Below are 25,055 nucleotides of genomic sequence, written 5' to 3' on the forward strand. Positions count from 1 at the left end.
CGATCATGCAAGAAAAGGTGTTAATATAATCCTAAGTGTGAACAGCAATGCACATTCAGACATATCCAGTGGTTTGAGTTCCATATAAGGATGAAGCATTATTTCTGTATAATTCTTCTAACTTTTGGTGCCAATGGCCAAAATCTTGATTACATTGAGGTCACTGCCAGCAGTGGAGGAATTGTCGAGAATGTTCCAGATCAAAATACGGCTGGTGATGATATAAACACTAACTATTATGGAGGAAATGGAGAGCTAGATTATTATGGAGACAATTATGGAAACAAATACAATGGCAAATACTTTGCCAAGGATGTGGAATATTTTTTGTTCAACAGAAAATTAAGTGATGTTGAAACGTTACAAAGGTCGAGAGGATTATATGAACATTATGAATACGACGATGGGAATCCAGGTTTTTAAATAGTTCTATTTATTAATGTAACCCCTTTTTGCATTTCTTAGTCAGGTGGGGTAAATATAAAAGACGGGTAAAAATAAGACTTAAGTTTTTTACAATCTAAAACTTATTCTATTTAATTTATATTCCATTTAAAAAGAAGTCTACACACAAGGCTTCTTTAAACTTTATATTCAATGGCATTCAGCAAAACTTGGGTAAGTACTACTTATTTATCCCATTTCCAAAAATGTATTTAAGGCTTCTTGTTTTATATTTACTCCACCTGACCCTACATATTTTTCTCGGAAAATATGATAAAGATTCCGACCAAGCTAAGTTTTCATGCTTTCTAGTATACATCAAGAATTGCGCTCCTTTGTCATTGCCGAGTTTATGCAAACTAAGCGTGATTGAAGCCTTTATCCCAGGCGTATAAAATCTCCTAATAAAATAAACACTAATTCTAGATGTTCACGGGAGAATCCAGCGTCCTTGCCAAGCGTACGACACATTCTGCATCCGCAGGTTCTTCGCACAGCACTCCCAATGCAATATATCCGGGAGACAAGTTCCCGAGCCCCTGTTCCGAGCCCAGGCCACGCTCAACATCCCTAACACGAACGTGTCGGCTACGTTTAACAATGTGGAGTATAGAGGAATCAAAGATGGAAGAGTAGCAGAGTTTTAGTAAGTGTGATGAATTAAGGTGTCAATTCATTCGTCGCTTTGTTTGTACATTCGTTGGTAAATCTACAAAATTGCAATTTGCTAATTTGAATGCTTCATCACAGTAATTAGGTTCACGCCTCTCCTATGGATCTGAGTAAAAATTAAGGGCTATAAAGGCCAATTTTTTAATCGAACCCTTATTTATGCTGCTTTACACTGTTAGGAGCGTCTTAATTATAAGACATTTGAATATAGTTTGTTTTTGTTTATACTAAACTAGCGACCCGCCCCGGCTTCGCATGGGTTAACATACATAAACATTCCTCTTGAATCACTCTTTCTATTAAAAAAACCGCATCAATATCCGTTGCATAGTTTTAATGATTTGTTTGTTTCTAGTGTTTCTACGTGTATGCCAACCTTCATGCTTTCTTCCAGATTGAATTAAAAGTATAGAGGAATTTTAAGAAAAACCAGATCTACCAAGTAAACTTTTTTCAGTATCGACAAAGCGACAGACAACTTGGTTATTGCTGTGGATTTCGACCAGGTTACTTTCGGCTCTCAAACGTTGTATCTGAAGTACTACCTGAGAGGTCGAGAACCGGTCGTAGTGCGGGACGCCGCTGGCGCTACATTTGGTAAAACTTATGTTCATTAACTTCTATTCTACTGTGATTTGCCAAATTCTGATATACATATAGATAGATGTGTCTATCAGATCTGCCCACAGGTATTATTCTGATTTTGGTCGCACTTTTGATACATGTTTAGCAACCTCGTACATTGTCTCATTAATCTAATTGTGACAAATTCACAGGCATATTTTAGTAGGTGCAGCTAATTACATTTCTGAATAAATCAAATGCAATTTTTACAACTACATAAATTCAATTAAGCAATAAAATTTTTGGGCGGGACGAGTTTAATACAATTCAAATGAATTCTTACAAATATATGTTTTTGTCTAATTTGAAATATTTTTCAGTGAAAGTATCCGTAACGGCGATGATACCAAATCTGAAGGACCTGAAGCTGGATCGCGCAGAAATATTCACGTATAATGGGGATCCTGTACCTCCGTTCCTTGCTGGACCTCGATTGGCCTTGAGCACAGGTAATACGATTTATTCACCGATTCCGATTGTATTGAAGTTGTGCTTTCATTTTTCCACGGACTTCCATTTGCTACGATCCTGACATACCTCTTTCGCTTCCGTTACTTTCATAACATTCCTCATATACGCTCGCCGGTTTAGGGTGCTCTTGACCTGGCCTGTCTTCAAGATTTCCCCGATCTGATATACACTCTCTTTGTTAACCTTCTTTCACTCATTCTTTCCACGTCTCCAAACCATCTCAACATAATACCTTTCTCAATTTTTGTGACTACATCTTCGTTCACACACTTTTCCACACTTTTCCCTTATCACACTGTTCCTAATTCTATCTTGTAATTGTATTAATCTGGGGGCACGGCCGTGCCCCCGCCAAGACGAGACAAAGGGCAAAAGGCAGTGCATATCTTTTCTCGGCACGTTTCGAACTCTCGTAGTTTCGGCAAGGATAGAGCTGAAATTTTTATGTTTTTTTTTCTTACAGATCCAGAAGTAGTGACAATGTTCGCCAGAACAGTCGCTAATGTGCCAACGGCTACACAAGAATCGCTGACAACTGAGGGAGTTTTCTACATTTTAAATTACATTCAGTATAATATTTGTGATTTTGGTTTGAAGGTTATTTAGTACTTTGTGTCTTTGCTATTAAACAATTTTAATATGGTAATTAAAGTGTCTGTTTTTTTATTAAATCATTTTTGCACTTAATTTGTAGGTACCTGCCAGCATGATAGATCCTTACGGGTCTTCATTTGTTTCGACAGTGTGTTTACGCTTTTAAGATTTAGCTTGGCACCGATTTAATGTTTCCTTTTCTTCGCCTTTTCTTTTAAATAAGTACCTAAGCGCTAGCTAGCGTTTCATTACTTTTTATTTATTTAATCCGTATTGTTAGTGGATGATGAAAAGTCAATTTAATTATTAGAAAACTGTGTATTTTCAATAAAAACTTATATTTATTACAGAGCGATGTTAACAGTGGGAGTTGTTGAGAAAGAAGAGAGTGAGTGAGTCGATGAATGGATACAGGTTTAAAACCATTCAGTCTTAAATATGGTTGCGTTCAGAAACATAATCCCGGGGGATGGTTTGACCATTATACATTTTTTTTCTTAAGTTAAGTAGTCCTGGGACTAATGCTAATGCTGAATTACAGATAAACAAAGTAAAAAATGCTTTTATAAAAATAATAAAAGGTAAGTTACAGTATCATTTACCTGGTAGGTTATAGTTAGTTACATTTACCTTATAAGTACATGAGATCAAATTTCACATAGAGATCCGGTTTTGAATTATTAGATATTCATTAAAAAATAACATTTGTTAAAGTTTTAAGCATAACTACATTTGACTAACAAAATTAAACTTTGAAGACTATTTTCTTAAACATTACAAGCTAGGTACATTTTTTTTAAATGCAGATTACAAAGTTTCAAATAATTAACACATACATTTAAATTTAACAGAAAGATAGAAACATTATTAAGCTATCATTAACATTGATAGATTTACATTTCAATGGGCAAAACACTTATTTTATTTATAGCCCTACTAGTAATGTTGCCATTAGGCATTTTCAAGTCCACCACCCTTGCTTTTTGGTCAGCGCCATAATGAATCTTTATGATTCTTACTACCGGCCACTGCAATGGACTGCATCTAGTGTCTCTAAGAAGCACTAAGTTATTAAGTTCAACATTTGGTTGTATGTGATGCCATTTAGGACGGTTGTTTAACAAACTTAAATATTGCTTGTGCCAAGCTCTCCAGAAGTGTTGATGTATTTGGGTGCAACGGCGCCACAAACGCAACCTGTTTTGAGGTATAGATGTTATGTCTGGCTCAGGGATGGCATTTATTTGCCTGTGAATTAAAAAGTGACCCGGGGTCAGGTATGTAAAATCTGTGGGGTCCCTAGATATTTGGGTTATGGGTCTTGAGTTAAGAATCCCTTCTGTGTTTGCTATTATAGTATTAAATTCCTCATAATTGAATAGACTATTACCTATGACCCGCTTAAAATGTTTTTTTGAGCTCTTCACGGCTGCCTCCCAGAGGCCTCCAAATGTAGGTGAATAACTGGGAATATATTTAAAATCTATATTTTTTGACACTGCATAGTCTATGACAGAATCTTGATGCTCTTTCGAGCTTAAATTTGAAAGCTCTTTAAGAGAATTGTCAGCTCCTATAAACGTTTTAGCGTTGTCACAAAAGATTTTGGATGGATAACCACGCCTGGCTGTAAACCTTTTTAGTGCAGCAATGAAGGCTGGGGTGGCCATGTCCGAGACTAGTTCTAAATGGATAGCTTTAGTGGCAAAGCACACAAATACACAGACATAACCTTTTGTGACAATGCTTCTTCGCAGTGAAGACTGTTTGATGCTGAAAGGCCCACAGTAATCTATACCAATAACATCAAATACTTTGGCCTCATTTACTCTATCAAAGGGCAAAGACCCCATCAGCTGTGAGGCAGCTTGAGCTTTAAATCTATAGCAAGTGATACATTTTCCTATTATTTTAGAAACTTCTTTATTGCAGTTAATAATCCAGTATGTCTGAGCTAGACTGCTAATTGTATCTTTTAAACCACCATGTAATAATGACTTGTGCTCATATTGGATTATTAAACTGGTCACAAAACATTTTTTGGGCAAAATTATTGGATGCTTTTGTGCATATGGGATATTTGCATTTTGCAATCTTCCTGTCACTCTTAATACATTGTTTGCATCTAAAAATGGAACTAAACTTTTTAAATTACTCTTAATTGGTAACTTGTTCTTTATACAGTGTATTTCTTGTTTAAAATACTCATGTTGCAAGAGTGATACAATTTTGTATTTAGATTGCTGGATTTCATTTACAGTGAGATTACCATTAACTTTATTGTTAGAATTTTTACAATTATTATAGAATCTTAAAATCCAAGCAACTACTCTTTGTAACTTTATCCATGATGAGTATTTTTTAAATAACTCTGATTCATTTGGTGTAGCAATCAAACAGGCTAGATGGCTGCTGACAGTCTCACTGGTGTTTTCTGAGCTGTTGGTGACTGTGAATGGCTGGGGATGGTACTTAGGATCCAGAAAGTCACTTGGGCCATGCCACCACAAGTCATTTTTTTCGAGGTCAAGCGCACTACAGCCTCTAGACAAAACATCAGCCGGGTTGGTTGTGCCACCAATATGGCTCCAAATACAATCACTAGTTACATTATTTATTATTTGTATTCTGTTTTTGACATAAACAGGTAACGATTCTTTTTTTGACTTGATCCAGCACAAAGTAACCTTTGAGTCAGATAGTAAGTATTTAGCAGTTATTTTTACATTTGCTAAAATTTGTTTTACCTTATCAAATAATTTTGCTAGCAACACTGCGCATTCAATTCTAATTTTGGAATTGTAAGCTCATTTTTGATTGGGGCTATTTTTGACTTGCTGCATAGCAGGTTCATTGTAGCCTTTCCATTTTGAAAGGTTCGTACATATATGCATGCCCCATAAGATTTGGACGAGGCATCACAAAACCCTATGATTTCTACTTGATCCTTGGTAGGCATTACATGCCTTTGTATTTGTATATTTGGCATCTCCAATATTTCTTTGTGAAATTTAATCCATTTATTTAAGAATTCCTCTGGTATTGGAGAGGTCCAGTCTAAATTTTGCCTCCAAAGATCCTGTAGAAATTGTTTTGCCCTAACAACTATAGGCCCCGCCAGCCCTAAGGGATCAAAAAAGGACCCAATGAAACTAAGGATTGAGCGTTTGTCCCAATGTTGTATGTCTTTGTTGGGATAACTAATTTTAAAAACATCTTGATTGGGACTGAATACCATGCCTAAGGCTTTTAGATCAGTTTTCATAGAGAGTTGGTGATCATCAGCGTAGCAAGTTTCGGGAGAGATACCAGTTAGCAGTTTGGGATCATTGGCTGCCCACTTGTGCAGATGGAAATCTGCATGAGACAGCAAGTTAGTAAATTGATCTCTTACCTCCAATGCATCCTTGATGGAGTCTGCTCCGAAGAGGGCATCATCCACGTACATTGCAGTGCGGACCACCTCTGCTGCTTTAGGAAGCTCTGCCTCATACCTTGCCGCCAGCTCCTCTAAGCACCTTGTCGCCAGGAAACTCGAACTTTTTTGTCCGTAGGTCACGGTCTGTAATTGAATGATAATTAGTTCATTGTTGTTATTGCGCCATAAGATATTTTGCAAGTGATGAAACTTGGGGTCTATTCTTATGGCTCTGTACATATTTTGGATGTCAGCCATCATTACATATTTGTGAACTCTGAATGATATCAATATATCAAACAGGTCTTTTTGAATTTTAGGGCCATTTAGTAACACATCATTAAGACTGTTGCATTCTTTGCCTGCCTTAGTATTTCCGTTGAACACTACTCTAACTTTATTTGTTTTCCTGTCCTCTCTAATGACCGGTAAATGTTGCATGAAATATAATTGTTGCTTATTAGAGTTTGTTAAGGGCAGCACCTTAGCATGACCAAGCTCTATGTATTTATTTATAAATTCTTTGTACCTCTCGTGCAAAGTTTGGTCCTTTTTGAATCGTTTTTCTATACAATTAAGGGTTTTGACTGCAATTGGAAAGGTATTGCCAAGATTGAGTAGATCCATGGGCTGAGCAAGGGGAAGAGACACCTGAAACTTGTTATCAATTAATTGTACCGAGCGTTGAAACTCGGCCTCACAGGAGTCCTGCTTTGCTGTAACCTCCGATTTCATTTCAGGAACAATTTCTGTTTCCCAAAACTTTGTTAGGAGGTGCTCAATATTATTATTGGCCTCATGGGTGGCCACATGCAATGAAACATGATGGCAGGTTGTTGCTCCATTATGACATGGAGTGTCGCCAGATATTACTGTACCAAATTCTGTACCGATGAGGTAAAGTTCAGTATTTGAGATTTTGGTTTTGCTGGGCAATAATATTTTGCAAAATATGCTGGCAGAAAACAAGAATGAAATATCACCTGGAATTGACCATTCATTGTCTGCTAGTACAACAGAATTTGGTATTGTGAATTTACTTGTATCTATTTTGTTTTCTGGCAATTGTGTGGTGATTTTGTCCACCAGTGAACATGTTACTTGCAAGCTGTAATCTGAATGCAGCGACTCAAATTTGGCATTTACAGCTTTTGATGTTTGATTAGATTGACACTGTAGAGCTGAAATGTTGAGGTTTTTATTTATTGGCTGCAAATTCAATGCTTTGGCAAGATTATTTGTTATGAAAGAAACTTGGCTGCCACAATCAATCAAACCTCTAGCTGTAATATATGACTTTCCATCTGGCCCTAGTACTTTGACCTTAACGGTGGGCAATAGATCAGTAACGTCAGCATTTGTCGAGTTTGCATGGCAACTGGTAACTTTTGGCTCAGATTTAATATGCAACAATGTGTTGTGAGCTTTACTTTGACATGTGGAGCATTTGAAATGAAATTTACATTTATTTTTGTGCATACCTAAACATATGTTACACAATTTGTGTTTGGTAGCAAACTCCTGTCTTTCATTGGGTGATTGTGCTGCAAAAATTGGGCAACAAAACAATTTGTGTGATGTTGCTTTGCAACATAAGCATGAAGGTACTGATATATTGGCCACATTACACACTTTAGCACTTTTAGTTTGATATGTATGCGACTTACCTTCGCTTTGTTGGCTTTCTTCAAAGCTGCTGGCTCTTCTCTCCACGAATGACAAGAAGTCTTCGAGATTTGGCATCTTGTCACTGTCCCTTTCCTGATGATAGGCTCTGCATGAAAACTGATCCACCTTTTTTAAGACAATAGTTAGTACAATTAAGTCCCATTGCTCTATTGGCTGACCTAGGGCTTTAAGGGCGCCTAGATGCTGACGCGTGTTGGCTACAAGGTCCCGCAGGTTGGTTGCAGAACCTTTCACAATGGGTGTGCTATCTATTATAGCTTGGATATGATTGTTTATTACCAGAAACTTATTGTCATACCGCAATTTAATTAGCTCTCTGGCTTTTACATATGATTCAGTGGTTAATGGAAGACCTTCAATTAACGCTAATGCTTCACCTTTCAGGTATTTCTTCAAGTAATATAGTTTTTGCACTTGTTTTAACTTTTCACTGGAGTCTATTATCGCGTCGAAGAGCTCGATGAAGGCGACATATTTCGTGTAATCCTTCCCGTCGTACGTAGGGATGTCTATCTCCGGCAACCGCACTCCACCATGATGACTCGTTACGTCCGTGGCCTCCGCTATTGTTTTCGACGTTGACGACGACGTATTGGTTGTGGGCGCTTTTGAGGTTATTTTCCGTAATCGTGAGATGACTTTTATGGTACGCTCCTCGTGCTCATCTTCGTCTTCAAAGTCTTCAGATGAATCCTTTTCTGTTAATATGGCTAGTTCCAGCGTCAAGTCATTGTATTTTTTAAAGTTTGCTTCAGTTTGTTCTAATCTTATTATTGCTGATTCTTGATCCAAAGGATTGTCCGGTCCGTTTAAAAGTTTCTCTATTTTAGTTGTAAATCCTTTACACCACGCGATTTGCGCATTCAGCTTCCTTATTTCGTTGGATTTTTTCATTTTGATGTTCAATTGTAAACAAGTTGAAGAATGAAGTCTAATGTCAATTATGACATTGACAGCGGATGTCAGATTCGAATGACGTTTCACGAAGTTTGAGTGAACGGTCCGATCTTCGCTCCAAAATTGTCATTCCGCGTCTTTTCGGTTTGTCCTTGAATTCATCAAAATGGCTAACGTTGGAAGTTGAATTCCGAGAAATGGGCTTGGTCGCGTCGAAACTTGATTTTGCTCAATTTAATGCTGCGGCTTCGAAATATCACTGAAAATCTTCTCGTTTGCTGCGAGGCGCGACTTGGCGTTAATATTTCGGCGATATCTTTGCACAATGAGAGATTTTAAGTCCGACCGGCACTTCACACGAGGCGACAACTTTCTTGAAATATCGTAACTTTTGCACGAACTACACTTGTTTCGGCACCATTTATGTTAGTGGATGATGAAAAGTCAATTTAATTATTAGAAAACTGTGTATTTTCAATAAAAACTTATATTTATTACAGAGCGATGTTAACAGTGGGAGTTGTTGAGAAAGAAGAGAGTGAGTGAGTCGATGAATGGATACAGGTTTAAAACCATTCAGTCTTAAATATGGTTGCGTTCAGAAACACGTATTGTGGGTACTAATTAGAGGACGATAATATATAAAGAAAAATTCGGGGAGCTTGAAGTCGCCGTCGCCTGCAGGAGAGGGGTCAAGCCTTGGCCTGGGTCGTTCATGGCGCAAATATAATACATATAGTGTGTCAAAGGTCTGTTTGATTTCAAACATAGACAGAGAGAATCATACTATCTTTGTCTTACACTAGTACTAGCACCCAAAAGAAAAGGATGAGTATAGTTTTTTTTGTTCCTATTTACTGACAAGATTTGGTTGACCCAGTATATGCAATTATTTATATATACTTCTTACAAAATGTAAGCAATTAAACGAGTACCTAGATCACAGCTTATAAATGACTAGCGACCCGCCGCGGCTTCGCGCGGGTTAACAAATTATAAGACATAAACCTTCCTCTTGAATCACTCTATCTATTAAAAAAATTGCATCAAAATCCGTTGGCATATTTAAAGATCTAAGCATACGTAGGGACAGACAGACAGCGGGAAGCGACTTTATTTTATACTATGTAGTGCTGCCACAGACAGATAGATTAATAAAAAAATAAGAGTAACATTGCAAGCTTTTAATACAATAAAATTACAAAGCTTTAAGACCAAAGTCACAAATGTTGTATTGCAAGTAGTTAGTGGCATAGAAAATGCCATCCGTGCTCATTTGTTCCAAGTTCTCAATTGGAATACCCGCCGAGGCAAAATATGAAAACATGGCTACTACCTCAGGATCTGAAAACATAAAAGCGGTAAAATTACAATCAAATACCTCGTATCTAGAGTCTGTTCGGAAAGAGAAGAGTCGTGGAATGTATTGGGCCCCATACATTCCACGACTCTTCTCTTTCCAAACAGACTATAAATTTATAGTAGTTTATGTAACTGCTACATAATGAAAGGCATTAAAATACGATTGTGGGTTTATGAAACGAGCGATGCGAGTTCCATAAAAGGACCACACGAATATTTTACTGCCCAATTATGTATACAGTTACATACATTACTTTATATATACACATATGATATTATTAGCTCTCTATAATATTTTCAGGAACCGCATATTACGGCTGGCGTTGGGGCATCGTTGCTATCTCGCGGAACTCTAATTACAAATTTGTATGAGAGCGCTAAAGTACCTATGGTCTATTGTGTTCTGTCAAATAGTTGAGGAGGTCAGTGTTATAGATTTAGATATTTATTCTCATAATATCATGTTACATTATAAATTTATGCTAGATCAATCTGCATGAATAACATCATAACATCATGCATTATAAAACATCAAATAAAATCTACTAACCTGAACTCAGACCTAAACGTGGACCGACCGCAAATGGAAGAAGCGGATTTTCCCCGTACGTATATATCTCAGCTCTGTCCAATCTTAGATTATCTAATCCAGGTATAATTATTGTGATGCTTAATTGTACTGAAACAATCATGTATAAATTGTATAATGCAAATAGAAGTTCGCTCTTGAAAGTTATCGCAGAACAAACTATCAACAAAAAAAACTTCAAATGCTGGCAATTGCCCCTAGCCTCAAACTTGAATGTATAAGACTTCGCTTTGCTTCGCTCGCTCATTCGATTATTTTTTGAACAAATTTTCTTCCTCGTAAGTAAACTATTTGGGCAAAAGGTTTAATTTAATACTTGGAAAAGGTTGAATAGGTAGTGAATAGTGAAATACTTACGAAAAATCAAGTTACCAGTGTCTGTATTAACTTCTGGTTCTCGTCCCCTCAGGTAATATTTAATGTTTGAATTGTTCGATTGTGATGAGACAGCATCAAAATAGAAAGCAATAACCAAGTTGTCTGTAACTTTGTTGATACTGAAATAAATAAAAAATCTGATAAGACCGAAAATGTTACAAATGTTATATATCCTATCACATCATATTTCTAAGAAATGGAAATGTTTTCCCCAGGGCCGGGATCTTAGGATTTGAAAATAAATGAAAATATTTATAACTTTATGATTTTAGGGTTTTGCTTGGAGTCTGCCCTCGCAAATATAGTCTAGTTTTCGTGTGAATTTTTTATGGTTATTACCTACCCCTGATTTAAACGTAAAAATTCAATATAAAAGGTATATTTTTTCCTTAGCTCCATCTCATTTACCATGAAACCTTATTAACTTACTAAAATTCCTCCACTCTAGCATTATTTAGTCCTCCATGTATGAAGTTAAGGTTAGTGACTGAAATATTGGCACTAGGGTAGTGGTAATTAGATTGTGCCCGGAAAAACGGATCAGGTAGTCTCCTTCCCGATATCTTGCATTTGGAGTGTTCAGCGAAGAACTTGCGGATACAGAAGGTGTCGTATACTTGGCATGGACGCTCTATAATTCCGTGGATATCTGAAATATTAAAAATTATCTTTAACATGTACAACTACTAACGTGTTCGCTAAAATTATCATTATACACAAAATTACACCGAGTCCAATTAAACTTACTCAGATTTTGTTGATAAAGCGAAAAATAAGCAAAATAAAACTATATGACAAAAACAAAACGTTGGGGAAACAATAGTAATATACTGATTTATGTATAAATTAATTGGTTTATTAGAAAATACAATAAGGGTGCCACTAGAAGGTCGACGCGGTCTTAAGAAACTTACCAGGATTTCCTTCGTCAAATGCAAACTTATGATCATTCCTTCCAAATATTCCTCGAGCGTCGTCGTGACCATTGTCAAATTTCTTGTTAAGCAAAACATCACCTATGTTACCAAGATCCTCATTTTTGTAAAATCCTTCAGGAAAACTTAATTCCTTTAAATTTAAATCCAAGATATTATCTGAACCAAGAACAGGATTTTGAAAATAATGAATAATTATAAGAAAAATGAAACTAATAAAATGCTTCATTTTAAAACAAAATAACTGACTTCCTACGCTGCCAGTAGACTGATTTATGTAGTGAAGTATTTGTAGTTATCAACTACATTTGTAAGCAATCTGGCGTGCATTTAATTTCTGAACAAAAAAGATACTTACTGCAACAAAGTAACGTAAGGCATTTTGATTATATAATAATTATTTCGTTGAAGACTTAACCGAATAGACTTTATAATGCATCCGGTTATTTCGGTTTCAACGAGTATAAATTAGAAAAAATAAATAAAGCACAAACGCTTTTATTTCATAGTTACTGCTATATTCACATTATTTGTATGGCACTGTAAATAAAAACCATAAGTGCCTAAATGATAAATAATACATTTTTGTACCAAGTGTTATTGTTTTTCTTAGTATATATGTTGTCATTGTCTAACTACCTACCTACTTTCGGGAGCTAGAAAAGCGTAACTATACTTAAAATCGTTCAATTTTGTCTCAACGTTAAACTCTACTGATTTTCGCACCGACCCGTGTGTGGTGGGCCGCCATGCATTCTACTGCTATTATATACGACCACTCAAGGGTTGAACTTATACTTAACCCTTATCTTGGCAAGGCTCAAAATATCTTAAATATAATATTTTTTTTTAGATTTTGGTCACCTATTGAGCATACTAGACTATAAAAAAATAAGGAAAAAAATCCAAGTTTTCCCAGTTTCGGAAAATCATATGTATCATATTTGATACAATGCCAATCCCTCGACAAATCACTTACCGACTTTTTAAAAGAAAAATGTGGATTTTAATAAAAATAAAACATGTAGTGCAACAGAAATCATCATTTATTGCTTATTAAACGCAATCTAAAGCATCAGATAACTATTACACCTGTAAAAATAAATTATATCTACAAATATGTTATTATTATATAACTAAACTTAGCTTCAATTTGTATATATTTAGTTTTAGTACCTAGCTAGTAAGAAAAATTTGCATGCTTCTTCAAGTGAAATGTACGCCTCCAAAATTATTGTCCACCTATGTTTATCACTACATTTTTGCAAATAAATATATCTTATCTTATCTTACCTGATCACATGGGAGAAAAATTTGATCCCGTAAAGTTTCAAAATAGTCGTCAACAAGAAGTTCTGTCAAAAAGGAAAAGTTAACAAATAAATAAAAGCTAAAAAAAAAACATTTTTTTTTACTTAGAGGGCATTTTTGGGCATACACAAAATTTTCCGTGCTACGAGCTACGGCGTAGCAATAATGCTACAGCGTACGAATAAACAGTTAAAAAACATCTAGTACTTTAAAAAAATCAAAGTTCAGTATCTAAATAATACGACAACTAATATGATATATTTGAAACATGTTTTGTAACACCACAAATATAAAAAATATTTAAAATCATGTAAACCTATTTTGATGACAACTTGGCAATGTATTGAATGTAATACAATCCTTTTGACATGTACATTTCTGAGTTCTTGGCAATGTATCAAATATAATACATAACAGTTTCATGTAAGATTCTGTGTATTCAATGTTTTAAAATTCGACCGCAATGGAAATATGTATGCACTAACAGATAGTTAATGCATCAAAATGTACATTATGGGAAAACATTATACATATTAATCTAAGTAATAAGTGCAAAACTTCCAATACGAAACGAAATTTGTTGTTTCCGCGGCGCCATGTTGATTATTACTAATTAATTTACAATGACACTTGTCTCCATTATATTTTTCTATAATAAAGGAGGGTAGCTCGACATATTAATAGCAGAATAATTTTCTTAGGTAATAAAGTTAAAACCTGCTAGATTTTTTTAAGTTCCTTGTATCACGGGTGTTACAATGCCAAGATAAGGGTTAATAAGCACATTTAAAAATGTTATAAAAAATTAAACTTAGAAAATTATTGAAAGCGTTTAATAAACATAAATTACAAAACTTTAAGACCGAAATCGCAAATGTTGTATTGCAAGTAGGTAGTGGCAAGAAACACGCCTTCCGTACTTATTTCCTCAAATCTTTCCACTGGTATGCCCACCGTCACAAAATACAAAAACATCGCTTCAACTTCAGGATCTGAAAACAATCAGATGTGATTAAATAAAAAAATAACTATAAAAGTAGGTACTTATTCTATCGTGATTGGGTTAGTAAAGTTATAGTTTGTCAAAGGAATGTCTAATTTCAAACATAGACAGAGATAATCAGTACTAGCACCCAAAAGAAAAGGATGAGTATAGTTATTTTAGTTCTTATTTACTGACAAATTTGGTTTGACCAACTATAAATTGTAAGTTGTAAGATAACGACGCACAGGGTATATGTAATCAAATAGGTTTTGATACTACATTGACATTTGCTCGCTCAATTATAATAGTCCCGACAATAAATTGTAGAAAGTTATCGAGGGCGCCACTTCCTACGTAACTGTCACATTTTTGACGTAAAATGCTTAAATATGGCAACAAATTGTTATGGAAGTTTTTAAAGTTCCATTTGGATTTAATTTCTACTATTTTATGTCGCACTACTCGCACTATATACTAGGTGCGCGTGAAAACCCTGAGCCGTGTAAAGGTCGTATCATAACAAGATCATTATAACAAATTGTGAAATTAGAATCGGCCGCAAAGACCACCAACCTGAACTCAAGCCTATACGGGGCCCAGCAGTAAAAGGAGCAATAAGATTTTCTGAGAATATCTCGGCTCTGTCCAACCTTAGATTTTTTAATCCCGGTATGATCAGTGTCACAGATGTTTGCCCTAAGAAAACGTCACAAATTAAATCAATTGTTAATGTGTGTTACAATTAAATCATGTTTATTTATTGTGGAAGTTGCCTGTATTTAAAATAAATTATTTCACACCACGTACGAAATAAAGCAACAGAAAATTATAAACTGAAATAGATGCCATATATTAAAGTAAAAGTAATGAAACCACTGGAGGGCTTCGTCACTTTTTCTTTAATATATGGCATTTATTTTAGTTTATGGTATAGCAGTGTGGCTACTTTAAAAAACACAAATTAAAATATTTAATAAAATAATTTGATTTGTTCCCAAAGTTGTGCAACAGAAAATTTATAGAAAAACTTTACAGCAGTTATTTTTATATACAATGTCTATGTAATGGATCGGATAGAACATATAAAAGTAGGTTACTTGACGTGAAGTCACTTGATCTGTTTTTATATAAATTCCATAGTGGCTAATCGTTTTGTCAGTTCGATAAAAGGAATTGATTTGACATGTTATATGTACCCTTTTATCGTTTGCTATAAATTTTTCTATAACTTTGAAACAGTGAACGCAAAAAAGTGAATAGTGAGTTTTAAAACGGATGTAACGATACATGATTTTGCCGATACGATACCGATACCGATATTTAAAGTAAATAATCGGCGATACCGATACCGATATCGATAGCCTGGTAGTTAGTTAATAAATCAAATAAATTAAGAATTATATTCTTTATATGCATAAAACATACTTATGTTTAGTAGACACTCGATTTTATGAAGTGTGAAAACTGAAAAATAAAAATAAAGAAAAATATATTCCTATTAGCAAAATAGCGCGATTATAGCAGCTTCACTGTTACGTTGAGTAAGTAATCTATCGTAGTAAAACTTACGTAAGTTTTGACACATCCAATTAAAATTGAGGTGAAGAATATTCTTGCCCAATAAAATACCTTTCTGTGGGTTGTTTAAATTTTGTTATGATATCGGGTGTATTAAAATCGGCGATGCCGATATATCGTATCGGTATCGGTATCGTTACATCCCTAAATATAACTAAAAATCATTACTAAAATCCAAACTAGCGAAGTCTGAGTGTACTTCCGGTTCTCGTCCTCTGAGATAAAATTTAACGTTTGTGTTGTTCGACTTTATTGAGACATCGTCGAAAAAGAAAGCAATGACCAAGTTGTCCGTTACTTTGTTGATACTGAAAATAAAAATGTGATTAGCGCGAAAACCTGAAAATTAGCTGCTTTTTGTGTTGAAATATTTTTCAAGCCTTTCAAAGCAAAGGTAAAAAGTTTTTGTACTAAGTTTTTTGCAAAGAAAGTCAACGTGTTTTGACACACAATTTTTTTTTGTGAACAAACGAGTTTTCTTTAAAAAAATGACAACGTATTTTGGGCTAACTTGTATAGGTATATGTCTCTCGTATCATTCATCTTCATCTTCCTCGCGTTGTCCCGGCATTTTGCCACGGCTCATGGGAGCCTGGAGTCCGCTTGGTAACTAATCCCAGTAATTGGAGTAGGCACTAGTTTTTACGAAAGCGACTGCCATCTGAGCTTCCAACCCAGAGAGTAAACTAGGCCTTGTTGGAATTAGTCCGGTTTCCTCATGATGTTTTGCTTCACCGAAAAGCGACTGGTGAATATCAAATGATATTTCGTACATAAGTTCCGAAAAACTCATTGGTACGAGCCGGGGTTCGAACCCGCGACCTCCGGATCAATCCGGAGCGTGTGACTTTCAAAAGTCACACGCTCTTACCGCTAGGCCACCAGCGCTTTTTTTGTGTATATGTCTCTCGTATAAAATCATTATAAACTTACTAAAACTCTGCCACTCTAGCATTACTTATTCCATCGTACATCCCGTTAACGGCAGTAACTGATATATTGGCAACTGTATACTGATATCCAGCCTGAGCCCGGAAAAACGGTTCCGGTACCCTCCTTCCCGATATCTTGCATTTGGAGTGTTCAGCGAAGAACTTGCGGATACAGAAGGTGTCGTATACTTGGCATGGACGCTCTATAATTCCGTGGATATCTGAAAAAAAAAACTGTTAAAATGTTTTCTGAAATCCTTGAGGCGGGATTGCACCAGGGTGCGGCACTGTGCGGCACAAGCATGTTCAGTATAAAAATGCTGGAACTGGTGGAATCTCGCCTTTAGAAATAAGTACAATGTTACACCGCCTTCTAGAGGTGTTTGAAAGATCGTTTTGAGTGACATACCTATGTAGTTTTAATATATTTGTTTTTTTTTGTTTAATCTAAATATAATGTAAAAAGAGTATATTCATTTTATGGGTATTTTATTTTACAAGTTAGTAAATTAAACATCTATTAATATTAAACTAAAAGTTAACGCAATGTCCTACTTTTATCTATCTTATTTATTAAATATTGAACAAAGCTTCGTTTTACTCTGCTTTTTACCTAGACTTTGGTCTACGTGTTCTTAAGTCCAAAACATTAAGATTAACAATAAAAAGTAGTATTATTGACCTTTCTTCATACCAGAAAGTTTTTAAATAGAAATTGAGTTTTCTAAGATAAAATCCTCAAACTGACTAACATTTATTCAGCCACTTAAAAAAACTTGTGTTTTAATTTTAATACACTTTACAGTTTATTCTAAGACGCAATGTATTGCGAATTATATTATGTTTAAGGCGTTATTAGCAACGTCATTAATTAATTACAACCGGCCCAACCTGGGATGTACGTCATATAAATAATTCACTATATAATATAATATTAATCATTCTAATTTTTATTTAGTTTCAGCACTCTTGGCATTGTGCACTTGCATAAATATTGTATGGTCTTGCCCATAACTAGGTACTTAAGGTTAAAAATTGGCGCGCGACTTAGCATGGCCATGTCTGGACAATTTGTTATTATATTTTTCATTCATATTTCATATTCATAAAACAAACTAGAAACTTACCAGGATTTCCTTCGTCAAAAGCAAACTTGTGATCATTTCTTCCAAATATTCCTCGACCTTCGTCGTGACCATTGTCAAATCTCTTGTTGAGCAAAACATCACCTATGTTACCAAAATTCTCATTACTGTAAAATCCTTCAGGAAAACTTAATTCCTTTAAATTTAAATCTAAGATATTATTATCTGAACCAAGAACGGGGTTAAGATTTAAATAAACTATAATAATGAAAAAACTAATAAAATGCTTCATTTTAAAACAAACCAACTGACTTCCTTCACTGTCGGAAGAGTGATTAATGCAGTGAAGTATTTGAAATGATCTACTTTATTTTTGAATAATCTGGCGTGTATTTAATTTCTGAATAGGTAATAAAAATAAACTTAATTTGCAGACTGAGCCGATAAATAAACCAGCATAATGCATCGGGTTCCGTAGTTACCCATCCGACATAACAGGCAGCTTTGAACGGGACTTAAAGTAATTATCATGACCAGTCAGTAATACTACTCGCTTAACACCTTTGCATACAAACTTCTATTGCAGAAGGGGGATTTTTCTCTGCAGCTGACTGTACATAACTAGCAAAGGGGTCTTTTTACTTAGTTAGAAGGGAATACTACAGTTTTCACTGAGTCTCTAACATATTTTTTCGGAAGTTCGGCTGCCGTATTCGAACTTCAAGATATTCACAAGAGACGACACGTACGAGATCCTTTCTAGATACGTTATAGTTTAGATTTCATTCAACTCGTTCTCTTTTGCAGCGCAATTCGGGCAACCAATGTCACTTTTACGATAGATCGTGTTAGATATCTATTAGATGTGAATTAGATCTCTAAGTAATATCTTGTGGAAATCGTTCAAGAGTATCTCCAGAATCGCGGAAATGTCAAATTTGACAGGTTAGATCTTAAACATATCGTTATCGTATCTTGCCGATGTCTAAAATATATCTAATAGATGTCTATTATAAAATCGGAATCGGGCCCCGGGTCCGAGTCTGATTTCGGAACCGAGCCCGGGTCGGGTCTGAGCCCGGGTCACTCAAATAATCACTCATTGAGTAATTATTTGAATTAGTCAATGAGTGCGGCTAATTATTTTTTCAGTGTGGTGCTAATGAATACCTATGTGTACAATTTACCCAGAATTTGACTAGAGAATCTCAACATGCGAAGTATGAAATAAGAGATTAAATAGTATTTGACCTACCTACCTACTGATTATTTGCACGTATGACCAGTTTACTTTGTATATTTCGTGCAGTAAGCATGCTTGCGTGTACATACAAAATTAATTATTGATGATCAATTTTGAAGTACCTATTACCTACTTAGATGTTTTAATGTTAACTAGTTCATTTATACCTAGGTACTAATGTATGTAGTTGAAACTAAATTTGTGTCTGTCTGTCCTTTTTACGGCTAAATTACTAAAGGAGCATTCCATGAAATGGTCTACTGTAGGCCTACCACGACTGCCTTAGCAGTATCAAACTGACATATCCGCTAACGTCTACATAACTTTTACATGTGTTACGCACACACAAATATGCCAGTGTACATTTTAGTGCAAACCCTCTGGAAGAGATAAAATCCGAGTCGTGTTACATGTTTTGTATATTTATTACAAAATTTTGCAAGGTTCGTGACATTTTGGTCTTGTTATGTTTTATTTTAAATAAATAATTTTTATAACCTTAGGATAAAACCCACACTGTTTAGATACATACCTCGAGGTAATTTATTACCTAAGGAAATTAATACATATACTGAACTTCTTACGAAACATATACATAATATATGCTACTTATTCATACAGGTCCCAAAAAATATAAGAATAAGAATCATCAATAAATGTTACAATTGCGTAATACACAAGCGAGATAAGAAGGTCAATCTATACACGAAACTAAATTCCATATTATAATTCCTTAAGTACCGATTTAAATATAATTACGTTTGTCGGTATAAAGTATGCGTTTCGCTCATTCTTGCTGGTCTTAATAGAACGATTATTGAAGACAATAGATCACAATGAAGGAGTTGTGTGTGTTATTTTTGGTCGCTAGCGGCTTGGCCCAAATTATACCACCCGTCCCTGGGCTCGGAGGAATACTTCCTGTTCCCAACTTACCACTATTACCATCACAGTTACCATTAAACTTAACGCGAATTATGCCTGGGGCTGGGGTGACAGATCCATCAACGGGTGGTCAAGGTGGTACCCCAAATCCAACTGAGATACCCCTCGGAAATCCTGCTGGTAAGTATATTAATTAGTACATTTATTAAGATATAAATGGTAACGTCGGTAATTATACAAGATATGTACAAGATTTATGAAAAACTTTGGAGTATTTTTTTTCTCTATAGTATCATTTCAGGGCGAAAGTACTAAATGAGGATGAAAATGAGTATGACTTTAATTTCGACGATCGACTCCACAGATCAGTTTTATCTTACCGCGCTATAAGCACTCCAAAGCATGCCATTAAAGGATGACTCACGCTAAGGGTTTGCACGACGGATCCGAAATGTATGGGAAGATCCGCGGGTCCCGATCCAGGTCCGGATAATTTCCTACATTCCGGATCCGGATTGCAAACCCTACTCACGCTAGAACGATCCTGGTCCAGGCTGAGGCGTCAAACACTTTTCTATAGTAATAAGTAATAGTTTTCTATAGAAAGCATCACGCATGACCACCATCAGTCGTCATAGCAAACGAAGTGTATCAAGGCTTCCCGGACTCGGATCGTACTAGAATAACGGCTCGGCCACGATATTGAGCGACTTGCGACGGCGGCAGCGATAACCATAGGTTACGAGACACAGCGATCGGACCTTTCGTTCCCACCTATGGTTGTCGCTGCCGTCAGTCGCGTAATGTCGTGGCCGAGCCGTGAGTCTTTACTCTTTGTTTAAGTGAATTGTATGTAAGTATTATTACCGACGACGCTGCTATATGTGTCCCGGTTACACTACCTTACGAAGGTCAAGGAGATCGTAAAGTATCCATTCTGAGGGTCGTGAAGTTGGAATCTCGACACACTGTGAATTTTGATTCCTCTGTGGTGAGCGTTCCGACTGGACACCTAGCGACCTTCACCAAGGAGGAGTTTTGCCCGAAGAGTGTCAAGTTCCGGCGGTTCCGCGGCCGGCTCCCTGACACTGCTGGGTTGCGAACTGCATCTCAGCCATAGTGTGTGTTGTTCGTTTTAAGATATATTTCATAATAATACGTAGGTATGCTAGTTTTAAAGTATTTATCTATGGGCCAATATTTGCCTGAAATACCTAAAGTTTTTCATTAATTCATTATTGCAGGTCCTCCGAACAACGTGAACCGGCCTTGTCGCCGCTACGATCTGCAATGCGTCCGTTATTTCTTCAAGGACCACTCCCACTGCAAGAAGCCCCTGGGGAAGGTCCCCGAACCTTACTTGCATCCCCTTTCCAACCAGTTCTTCCCGGCTTTCAACACTACGCTTACTACTGTGAACGGTTACTATACTGGATTCAATACGGGAAGGGTACAGGACCTCTAGTAAGTGGAATAATTGATTATAAATAGTTTTTATTATTTATATTTGAGGACATCACTGCTGGGCAAAAGCCTCCCTCCTCCCTTTCCACGTATCCTGGTCTTGACCCGTCTCTCACCAGAGGGACTACCGCGAACCACGTTCGACGTGTTGTCTCCCTGTCACACTATCACATTATATTATATTATATCATATCATATCATATCATATCATATCATATCATAGATTTAGATTTAGATTTAGATATTTATTCTCATAATATGAAATTACATTATAAATTATGCTAAACAAATCTACATGAATTTATATTATGATCGTCATTAACATTAACATGATATTATTTATTAGATACAAATTAAAAATGTCTTAAAAATAATCAATCTTCTGTCAACAATTTTATCAATTCATGCCAAAACAAAATACGGGAATAACTAAGTACGAGTATCTCTTAATGATCGTCATGTTCTAAATACAATAAATATGGTATACATTACGTTGAATATCAATAAATGAGAACATGTCAAATTTACACGATTCAATTTACAATTTCAAATGTCAAAGTCATATACTCATTTACTGAATAAAGTGGATTATTCAATAAAAGGACCCTCAGTTGACGTTCAAATATTTCGTCAGATGTTTCCATTCGTAATTCAGCGGGTAGACGCTCGTAGTATGTCGGGCCGATTACTCGCGGGTTTTTGCATGAAAGTGCCATGCGTCGCGGCACTGTTCTGAGTCTCCCCGTGGATCTGATTAATTTGCCCGTGACCTCAACACGTTTAAACTGTGGCAGGTTTTTTCTTACGAACATCAATACTTCGAATATGTATAGTGAGTAGTGCGTCATTATTCGACGAGTTCGCAAGGTTTAAAGACCCACTCAATTTATTTTATTATATGAAAGAATAACATAAACAAACGCAAATTAAGAATAATAGACTTCATTTTTGTGTATTACTGGTTGCATTCAATCGGGAGACCTTTGCCTAGCAATAGAACACTTAATGGGTTTACAAATGTATTATTTCTAACTATATACATATTATTTTACTTTTATTCTTGCACCTTTTTTACGTCTGTTTAGCCCTATGGTTGACGGCGAATAATGTAAACTATGGTTTTAGTGTTAACAGACAAACAGACAAGGTTGTCGTCACTATAGAGTTCACCAACTTGACGATGAGATCCAGAGACACATTCCTGAGATACCACAGGAGGGCCAGGGAACCTATCATCACCTATGGCTACACCGTCATAGAATACCGTATGTAATTTTTTGACAAGCATTTATCAAATATATAAATGACGTGTTCATTTCCACCTCACCTATAACGGAATTCAATGACTTCAAAAGTAAAGTTTGGTGTGCCTGGGTGGAATGCTACAACACGATTTGTTGATGAGTTCGCATCACGCGCGCGATTGGTCGCAAATTGGGTTAGACTGCACGATTGGCTCGAATTCGTGCGTGACACCCAAAATGACACTGTTGAACTGGCACCATTCTTACTGCCCGTCTTTACGAAATTATATATAAGTCAATGACAGAATTGCCTCACCCCGCAGAAGCAGATTGTCTACAGATTGAAATAATTTTAGATTTATTGTGCGTATCCTATGTTTTTGTACATCGAAGCGGCCGTCAGCGGCCGCTATGAAGCTCATAAGTGGTCACATTTTTCATTTGTAACAGGGATGTTGCGAATATCCGCATCCGCATCCGCAACCGCGGAACTTCCGCATTATTTTCAACATCCGCATCCGCATCCGCATAAAATCGATGCGGATTTAATGCGGATGCGGATGTGGAACAGTTCGGTACAGGAACGTCTTAGCATCGGCGTAAGTGCTAGACTGCTAGGTAATTTAGTCATTAGCCAAAAAAACCTATTAAAAATTAGCAGTCAAGCGTGAGTGGGACTTAATGTACGGAAACCTTAGAACGCGAGTCCGACTCGCACTTGGCCGGTTTTTTGAAATAAAAATGACTAAAATGTAATATTTGACGTTTTTTATGTACCTATCTTGACATCCGCATCCGCATCCGCGGATGTGAGCCTTTAAAAATCCGCATCCGCATCCGCGGATGTCAAAAAATCGGCATCCGCAACATCCCTGATTTGTAATAGTCTTTCTTTCACACTCATGGAATGTTCATATAAATGCTCAGCTTCCCTTTTGGACACTTCCATTATCATTAAGCGTAAGCGTTATTTATATGTGATCCGATTTTAATAGCATCATTCTAATGATAGGTTAGGTTATCTTGTAAGTTGTATGTATTTGTATCATACATTTGTTTTTTTAGCGTCCATTCTCCTGACCGTGACAATACCCCAAGTGAACGACCTTCTGTTTGAAAAGTCGGACAACTTCGCCTACGCTAACGCAATACCTAAAGTCGATATGGACCCTAGATTGGGAGAGAGCTCAGGTAAGACCTTGGAAAAACAACAAGTTAATTAAAAACCTAACTTAGGTATATGTAGGTACATACACTCAACTAAATATAAAATTGAAACATTTTACGGTTTAGACTCACTTGTTTTGAGTCACTCGCGCGAGAAGTTTCGCAAAGCCTAGGTCTCCTTTCTCAAGCACTAAAAGTGCGAGCACGCGATACAGGGCCATCGTGAACGCTGCTGCTGTTAGTGCTTGAGAAAGGAGACCTAGGCTCTCCGAAACATGTCGCGCGAGTGACAAAAACCAGTGAGTCTAAACCGTAAAATGATTCAATGTTAGTTCACAAATTAAATTCGATAAATATAAAATACCTAATAACCAAAGTCACCCGTTTTTGGAATGGAGTATATGAGTAGGTACCTAACTGATTTACAATATGGTTCCAGATCCAGTGGTGCCAAATACTTTTGCTTTCATGAGGGCAAATTTGGCAACTTTCGCCACCGAAGCTCTTCTCACACAGTCTCAGTTCTTCTCTACGGTCTTCATACAAAAAGTTATCTGCGATTTTGGCATAAAGGTTGCTTTGGCTTGATATTGTTCCAATAAAATTTGAACAAGTTAATTGTGAGGTGGTATTATAGCCTTTATAACTAATACATATCGTGTTTTATTTCCTAATAGCTTTCGCCCGCGTCTTCGTGTGCGTGGACTGATGTAGCAATGATTTACAATGGTAGCAATGATTCTGGTTCAGAAAAAATACAAGAGGGTCAAAGGCTATGTCCAGTATTTTGTACGTTGCCGAAGGGTTGCGTACAGTCAGGCAGGCAGGCAGTCAGGCAGGCAGGCAGAAGTTGCTAAGCTGGCCAGGAGTTCAAAATGATCTTGATGCGACTTTATTTTTAAGAGTAAGAGAATAAGAGCGTGTCAAGGTAATTTTTACCACCTCGCCCGCTTAGCAACTTCTGCTATTTATATATTCAACGGAAAAGTATTTAAATTAACTTAAAAATAAGAACTTGACTTGCTTCAGCTTTTGAATATACTTTTATTTACGAAGGTTTTTAAAATGCACCCCGACGTACGCCAACA

At 36.2% G+C, this 25,055-nt stretch overlaps 1 protein-coding gene across 1 annotated transcript; it reads left to right on the forward strand.

Moving 5' to 3' along the window:
* The first annotated feature begins 4 nt into the window (after positions 1 to 4).
* LOC134654602 (uncharacterized) lies at positions 5 to 24,555 on the forward strand. Its single transcript, XM_063510070.1, has 5 exons — positions 5 to 415; positions 871 to 1,090; positions 22,682 to 22,821; positions 23,866 to 23,991; positions 24,407 to 24,555. The coding sequence occupies exons 1-5, from the start codon at positions 91 to 93 to the stop codon at positions 24,553 to 24,555; spliced, it is 960 nt and encodes a 319-aa protein (XP_063366140.1). The 5' UTR covers positions 5 to 90.
* Positions 24,556 to 25,055: the final 500 nt, after the last annotated feature.

Source organism: Cydia amplana, chromosome 15 (assembly GCF_948474715.1).
Source record: "Cydia amplana chromosome 15, ilCydAmpl1.1, whole genome shotgun sequence".
Lineage (NCBI taxonomy): Eukaryota > Metazoa > Arthropoda > Insecta > Lepidoptera > Tortricidae > Cydia > Cydia amplana.